General features: G+C 44.4%; 1 protein-coding gene across 3 annotated transcripts in view; it reads right to left on the bottom strand.

Annotated features, from left to right (window-relative positions):
* FHOD3 (formin homology 2 domain containing 3) overlaps nucleotides 1-8,743 on the bottom strand; it is a 783,635-nt gene that overhangs the window by 187,392 nt on the left and 587,500 nt on the right. For all 3 annotated transcript variants that reach the window (XM_019520693.1, XM_019520685.1, XM_019520696.1), the window contains exon 10: nucleotides 1,409-1,552. In XM_019520693.1, the coding sequence (XP_019376238.1) occupies nucleotides 1,409-1,552 (144 nt within the window). The remainder of the gene's footprint in view (nucleotides 1-1,408; nucleotides 1,553-8,743) is intronic.

An 8,743-nucleotide genomic window follows, 5' to 3' on the forward strand; every position in this document is an offset into this window, starting at 1 on the left:
AAAATCATGGCCTATCGGGCTGTGTATGATGCTCGTAAGTGATTGGGGATCTTACTGTAGGGAAGATGGAAGCTTTCTGATGACTGCACGTCTTCAAATGTGAGTTGGCAAGAAAAAGGCAGCCTAGAAAACAATGCTCATTCAAAAATAGTTGAACAGGGAAGAGCTGAGGAGTAAGGCTAAAGAGGTGAAGGCTTTATATGTAAAACAATAAGCGACAGCCTGAAAAACCCCACCACCATTTTTCAGCACAGGGACACTGATGCATGTGATGTTAGTCTGCTGGAGTGCATTAATTTCTGTGCACCAGCAGGCTTGATAAATCGAGTCTGCTCTGACATGCTGGATTTCCAGTGTGTTTGAGCAGGCTCCCTGCACATATATAGGAGCCCTTAGTGACTAAATCCTTTAATATCTCTATCTGGGCTTTTTTGGCACTCGATTTGTTTTTATATCTATGAAAGCAAGAAAATCTGTTCTGCCAGCAGGATTCACAAGGGATTAAAATAAATGCTTGTGCTTCTGGGCTGGATTCTCTACAAAACCACACAGGCTACAGTGGGGTGTGGAACAATGGTGGGAAGCTGGACATCTTCTGCCAACTTTTTTACCTGCTTCTCTTCTGACACTGGACTATAGCAGGAACAACTCTGTTTAACATAATCAAGTTGTACTAGTGTAAATATGGTTAAGCAAGAAGAGAATCAGGACTACCACCACTAAAACTGAACATTGTGGTAAAGAAAGAAACTATATTTCAGAGCACCCTAATATGAATTCCCATGCACTTTGTATCATTTTTGGCCTTAGGAAAAAGCCATCTGAAAATGCTCTAATTATTAAGAAACCACATATCCTATCTGTGCACATAAATATTTCACAAGTGGTTATTTTATACTCATGCAGTGCATGTGGAGTCAGTCATTCATTACCCAATTTCTACAAAATGGTAGGAATGGATCCAGGATAAACTCGTAAACAAGGACTCACTGGGCAATCAATTGTGAAGAGAGCTGTATTCATGGAATTGATCTAGACTGAGTATTTTTATCATACTGAACACTTTTGCATATGGAAAGAACTTTTACGGACTTTGGGAGCTAGATGTGTAACTAGCAGTCTGAGTAACAGTCTTAACTGCAGACAGAATTGCTTCTGAAGAGGCTAGTAAATGTGTCACTTGACCTTGCAGAATAATCCATGTCTAGTATGAAACTCATCTGTCCTGTATGTAATCAGATACTGCAGTAGGTCACATATACCAATGTGTAAAACACTTCTAGCAACCAGATATTTAAAAAAAAAAATAAAATAGATAACCAAGTTTCACCTAGGCTGTTCCCCCTACCCCCCAGCTTTGAAGTTTGCGCAAGCTGTAAGATGCATAAAACAGGGCATGTTATGTTACCTCATAAATGTTAAATTGTTCAACTAAGTCCAAGTCTGTTCCTTTCTTGTTCAAGTGTCTCTGTGAAATAGTTTCAATGCCTAACTCTTCCAGACAGTCCACCACGTCATAGAAAGAGTCTTGATCTGGCAACCCTGAGAGTGTCTGAGAATCAAAAGAAAAACATTTCAATCTCTGTGTTTTAAAATGATTAAACAAAGGTATATGTTTTTGTAAGTGGCAGTGTGTAGGATTTTTGATTAAACAAAAAAACAAAGGGTGAGATTGGAGAGATATAGCTAAGGGAAAAAACCCCACAGAGGGGCATACATTTTAACAAACAACCTCACACAATTTGTAAATCTCTGAATAATTGGCAACATAAATCAGTATTAGCAGTCCATACACAAAGACCAAAAAAGTAGGTCTTTGAGACAAACTATTTGGATAATTCGTTGCTCCATTTAAGTATAGAAAAAAAGAGAAGAGAATAAATGGAGCAACAAATTATGCACAGGCACTCTGCGCGTGTGGCATGCAGAAGGTCAGGGAGGAGACAGGTAGTGCAGCAGCGTACAGGGCAGGAAGCAGAAAGCAAAGTAGCAGATCAGGCAGGGGCCGGGGATTGGAATGGGACTTGGGGAGGGCATGGGGTTAATTTGTGGCATGCCTGCCAAAAGGGTTAGCCCCCACTGTGTTAAGGTATCAGGCCCAAGAATGTCCAGCAGAGAGAAAAAAAGATTAAATGAAGATTGGCAAAGGTGTCTTCCTGACTATTCCTGTCTTATCATCCTTAAGAAGGTGGAGCATGAAGCTGACTGGTGCTAGGTCAACAAGAAATATCTCCTGCCATTTGTCTTCTGTTTCAAGCCCTTCGGTAGAACTCATTTTGCTAAAGCACAAGCTGCTCAGTTCTTACAGAGCTGTTACCTTTCCCTTTCCTTTCTGTCTTACTAAAAGGATGACAGTAACATAGAAGCACACCTTATCAACTAGCTGAATCAGAGGTGCTCAAGTTTTCATAAGCCACAGCTTACTTCATCAGATCTCTGATTCAGTCAGTCTGTAAGTTGCACTTCTACCTTGCCTTCTGCCTGACTTCAGAATAACATGGCTAACTCCATCTTACTGTGAAAAGGATTATTATCTACCTTGACTAGTGTGATTTATTTGAAGGATTACAATATATCTAAAGCATTTCTAGTTGTGGAGCAAACATTTACCAATAAGATTAAAGGTGTTCACAGCCATTAACATATATATTTTAGTGACAGAATTCTTTAATTTTTGTGGCATGCCTGCCAAAAAGGCTGGGCTCCACTGTGTTAAGGTACCAGGCACAAGAATATCAAGCAGAGAGAAAAAAAAGATTAATCAGGAAATAGCAAAGCTGTCTCCCTGATGATTCCTTTCTCTTCATCCTTAAGGAGAAAAATTCACATTTTCATTTGTTAAGGCATATTGAGAGAGAGAGCTTCTCTCACTGCAGTTGTTTTGCCAGTGTTTCCAGCATACTGAGAATTAATGTGATATTGTTCTTCTGCAACAAAGCCAGAGAGCACTGTGTATTGCATTGTGCCATTACAGTCTGGAAAAGAGGATGGCAATATGTGATCAATCCCCTACTATGGCCACACAACATGACCACATGCGGGAAGATGAGCTACTAGAGAGAGACTTGCTTAAGCACAAATGGCACAAACTCCCTCCCTTTCTGTGGCCCAGCACCTTGTACAGCCATTTACCATTAAATAAGGAGAAGTGGTAAAACCCTATTTCTTTGATTCTGCAATGTTTTACCCCACTTTGCATTGCTGTTAATCATGAACCGGGGAAGAACAACAGAGAACTGGGCCCAAGTAGATTAAGAGGCTAATTCTGTTGCTCTTGCTCATGCTGAGCAGCACCTTTTTGTGTGTATTGGGCAACTTACTTATCATGCTACACATGACTAATTCAAGTTAATGGAAACATTACCCTGACATCAGCTGAGGTGTGAACTTAAAGCACAACAGTTATTTTGCACTTGGTCACTATGTACCACAAGTACACCATGTAGCATAAGTACCCTTTTGTGATTTGGCTCAACACCTTTATAGGGTAGTGGGACATAAAAGGGATTACATGAATTGCTAGTGAAGAATAGCTATTCTGGGCTATATAGATGAATTTCAGAGTGGCAGAATTAGTATCTGAGCCATTTAAATGAGACAGAAAATGATAATGACATTTTTTTCAGTACAAGAAAATAGGTTTGAAGCAGAATCAGTGAGAGGAGTCTCTCTCACTGCTTATTTTTCTTAAAGAAATATCTTTTCCAGTCATTACAGGATAATAATCAAGGGTTAATCTTATATTTGTGGTGTAGTCTAGTCAGCCTTCTGTATCCTAGGAGTGCTCAGCATGAATATAAACTAGGGGTGCACTGACAGAGATTTTGGGGGTTGATACCGATAGCCAATATTTAAGGAGGCATATTGGACAATCTGATCCAATTTTCGATATAGCTGCCTCCAGCTGGTAAGTCTAGTGTGGTGGAAGGGGAGGGGGGAGGGAAGGGGCATGGGGGAGTAGATCAATGCCCCCGAGGTGAAGAAGGGAGGGTGCAGAGGCAGGTGCTGCCCAACGGGACAGGGGGGGCCACAGGACAAAGCCACGGCTCATGGTGGGGCAGCTCCCACCGCAGTTTGAACTCCGGGATGGTGCAGTGGGGGCATATGCCCCCAGATCTGCGTGTGGGAGGCAGGCGGGCTGCAGCTGCGGGCTTGAGCCAGTGCTGCATGGGGCTCTTCTCAGCAGGGGAGGTGCTAGGAGAGGGCTGCAGCCACCACAAATTTTGCTCCAACTCTGCTCCTAGTGCCGCCGCCAGCTGCCTCACTCAATGCTCTGCTTCCACCCACATGCTGGAAAAAGCCAGGCCTGCAGCGGGCAGTGGTGCAGGGCTGGGAGTGGAGCTGTGGTGAAATCTGCGGTAGCTGCAGTCACCTCCCAGCACTGCAGGTGCCCACTACGAGCCTCGCCCCCACTGAGAAGAGCCCCATGCAGCGCTGGCTGCAGCCCGTCCTGCCCTGATCAGATCCGGCTGCACATGCCTGCCCTGTGCCCTCCTGAAGCGGCAGGAGCCAACCCTCTACCCAACGAGCCGTGGCCCCATCCTGAGCTCACCCCACCCCAGCTGGGCAGCGCCTGGCTCTGCCCCCTCCCTCCCTCACCATAGGGGGGTTGATCTGCCCTCACTATGCCCCTTCCCTTCCTCCTCCCCTTCTAACTTACCAGCTGGAGGCAGCTCTCCATGCTGCAGGCTCTGCTCTATGCATTTAGTGGGCATTTATCAGCCAAGTTATTTGCCTCATTGGGCTGATATCCAATATAGACAATTTTCTTTATATTGGTACTGATCCAACATCAGACCAATGTATTGGTGCATCTCTAATATAAACGCTTTAAGGGTCATGGTTACAAAACAAAGCTCTCCATTCAGGAAAGTGTTCTTCTTCACAGTAATGCTTCAACATAGGGTTATGTCCCACTAATGACAATGCAACTTCCACATGTGACTTATCATATTTACTCAAATACAAGATGACCCTGAATGTAAGCTGAACCCCTAATAATTAGATTCTACACATGGAAAATGTATAAATGTATTATCATTTTCTATGTGTGGAATCTAACTTTTGGAGGATCATCTTAAATTCAGCCTCACTCACTGCTGCAGGTGGTGGGGGGAAAGAAGTGATAAGGTGGGCAGTAACAGGGCAGACAGTAAGGTAGCATGTGGTAGGGCAGGTGAGGGGCAGGCAGTGTGGTAGGCAGTGACAGAGGCGGGCAGCTTGCCTCCTGCTGCCTGTCCCCCACCCAACTTACCCCTCATTGTGCTTCCCTCCCACAACCCCAGGTTTTCCCAATTCCCCCTTCCCATTCCCCACTCCTCTCTCCATGCCACTTCTGCCACCCCAGCCTTGCCGCACCCCCTGTCCCAAAGTTTCTCCGCCCTCACCTGCTCCTCAGCACCCACCTTACCTTTGCTCTGCACTGGCAGGCTCCATCCTTGCTGCAGCCCAGGGCACAGAGCTTAGCTCCTACCTGGCCCAGTGACCAGCTCCAGCACAGCAAAGGTAAGGAGGAGTGTAGTAGAAGGGGAGAGACAGGGGGAAGCAGCATGGTGGAGGAGAGACTGGGGGCTGTGGGGGAGGAGTGGCAGGTCTGCAGGGGGCAGGGGGGAGCAGGCAGCAGCTGTGGCTGCAGCTCCAGCCCTGGCTTGAGGCTGCAGCTGCAAGACCCCCACACCAACCTCCCTCCTCCCCCCTCCTCCATTGCTTCCTCATGCTCAATTGTAAGGTGAGGGTTTTTCCTCTCTAAGTTATATAAGTTATATGGGGGGGGATGGGAACTTCATTTTCTAATCCAGTAAAAATGGTAAGTTTTTCTTATATCACTGAAAATATACAATATAAACAGATCAGTTCTTCTCTGAACTGGAACCTAATAAGGGACAGTTTCCTGTGGATTCAAGAAATGAAAACACTGCATTGGAATTTGGAGGTACCTTTAAAACAGTCTGGGCCCTACATACTTAAGAAATTACTTTCTCCCTTTCACCCCTTTGTGATCCCTCAGGTGCGCTGAGAGTAAAACCCCTTGAAGTACTATTAATGTGGTAAGTCTGCTTTGAAAAACACATGTGGGGGTTCATTCTTGCCAGTGTCTCCCTAGGGCTGGAACTTTGTCCCTCTTGAGTTCCACCAGAGCCCAAGCCTGGACCTCTTTCAGAAGCTCTGTAAAAAGCCCAAAAGCTTGTCTAACATCTCTCCCAACTATACGTATGTCCTAAAATGATATTGCATATAATCCTTGCCACTCACTCTTTTCAGGAAACTTTTATTGGTAGGTGTCTGTTTAAGTCTACCAGCAGCAGAAATCCAATCACCACTTCATGCATAGTGGATTAGAGTGAACAATGATGATTTCCTATACTCTTCAAATATTCTTCCATTGCTGTATTTGTGCGTAAGTTCCTCAATCCATCTCAAAAGGCTAACGAAGGAAAATGAAATGAAATCTCTGCTGTCACAGACCAGGGCAAAAGGGGAACTTTGCTGCCTATAACAGAGACATTTTAAATAAGTGGACCACAGTGGGAGGGCATCAGCAGTGCCTATATCCTAGCATGCCAGGGAAAATACAAGCAGGAAGTGAGCCTTGCAATCAGCTGTGGCAGGTTCATGCACAAGAGCCCAGGAGATAAGATCCTAGATCTCTCCCTACTCTGTCCTTTGAGAGGACAAAGCCAGGACAAAGAAGGGGAGGATCCAGAGGGGTTTGATGGTGTGTTAGCACCCCCTTTTCATCACTGCTGTGCCCAGTGGCTTGAGTACAGAGGGAACCCCAGAGCTGCTCCTGTCCCACTCCAGCTGTGGGTTGCATCTGAATGGGATACCAGGCTTGGTAGAGGATAGTGGCAGCAGCAAACAGGTTGCTTCTTCCTGCATCTGTGCTCTGCTGCTCTGCCCCATGTCCCCTACTAGCCAGGAGCAGATGCTGGAAGGAGAAACTTGCCCCATGCTGTAACTGCTGTCCCTGGCTGATGCAGGCATGGGCGGGGGGGGAAGCCCTAGAGCTGCTCCTGCCCTGCTCCAGCCATAGGCATAGGGTAACAGACTTGACTGAACACAGTGGCAGCAGCATATAGGGTCCTTCTTCTAGGACCTGCTCCCAGCCAGTGGAAAAGGTCTGGGTGGAGGGTGTCTGGGCAGGAAGCACATGCTAGAAGGAGGAACCTGCCTCAACTGTGCCTGGCTCTCCTCACAGCCTTGGCACTCCTCACAGCCCACTGCTGGAGTGGCTTTGGGCTCCCCCAACACCTGGGTCAGCTGGGGACAGCCTCAGCAGTGAGTGGCAGGTGGGACTCCTGCTTCATCCATTTTCTCCCTGCCTGGCTTCCCAGTGTACCCTGCTGACCCAGAGGCTCCAGCCACACCTTGCCTTCATTGCCACCTCATGGTCTGAGGTGCAATGTAATGCACCTCCCTTTAGTAAATCCTGGATCCACTCATGAAAAAAACTGCCAATCATCATTTAAAGCTGAGCAAAAACAGCATGGACTTCAAGATCTGTTCTGTATTTAGCAAAAAAATAATAATGAGATCAAGCTTCCATGCAAAACAAAAAAAGTTCCATGGGAAGATTATATTATAGTCTATAAGGCTGTAAAAACTTCATAAGAACATACTGGGAGTGTGTGTTTGTGGTTACGTTATGTTACATTATGTTATGCTGTCACTAGATATGGGCCAAAATTAGCAGTTTGAGGTGAATCTCTTCAAAATTTAGGTATACAAAGGAACCTTGGAGGTGAACCCACAGATCACTTTCTGTGCTTCTACTTAGGATGGTTCTGGGATAAGTCTAGACCTGCAGGAGAGCTTGTGATTTGATGTAGCTGACATTTCACAAGACACTGCTATGCAGTTTCACTCACCTGAAAATGTTGGCAACATTTTGAGAATAGCTGATTTAGCATAATTTCTGGTTTTGTTATCAAGAACAACTCTTTCAGGCCAATTCCAAATCCTGGCATATCCCTATAGTTGTACCCCAAGTCCCATCTATCGTTTGAGCTACCTGTGATAGTAACAATCCCAAAGGAAAAGAAGGTAAAAGCAAACACAAAATAAAAATGTGCTTGTTTCATTGCAGCTCAAGAAAGAAAAGCCTCTCTAAACAACATTTTTAGATGATAGATCTTGTTAAACCATAAATATATAAAATTAGTAATATTCACATCACTACATATATTCAGCTATCTGTTCTTTAAAAAAAAAACAGACCTAATTCCAACCCAGCTAATTGTTGAAAGGGTAGTTGTCTTTAGGATAGGGAATTTCTTATTCAGACTCCTGGCTGCCACCATAAGCATCTTATTTTTTTTATTATTATTCATTTTATTTTTATTGTTGTCATGTCTTTTGCCATTTACAAGACATTAATGATATGGAAGAACTACACAGACTATGAGGTCTCCAGTCCAGTGTTAATAAAGATAGCTAGATAGATATGCAAAGCCTAGTTTCATATATACAACATTGTATATATCCTAAAGACAACTACCCTTTCAACAAGTAGCTGGGTTGGAATTAGGTCTAATTTTTTTTTAAAAGAACAGATAGCTGAATATATGTAGTGATGTGCATATATATATATGTATATATGCAAATATACATTGCATATATACAATGCTGTACATATGAAACTAGGCTTTGCATATCTATCTATCTATGTTAACACTGGACTGGAGACCTCATAGTCTGTGTAATTCTTACACACACACACACACACACACACACACACACACAC

This window comes from Gavialis gangeticus, unplaced genomic scaffold (genome assembly GCF_001723915.1).
Source record: "Gavialis gangeticus isolate Ggan-Ray unplaced genomic scaffold, GavGan_comp1, whole genome shotgun sequence".
NCBI classification, from domain to species: domain Eukaryota; kingdom Metazoa; phylum Chordata; order Crocodylia; family Gavialidae; genus Gavialis; species Gavialis gangeticus.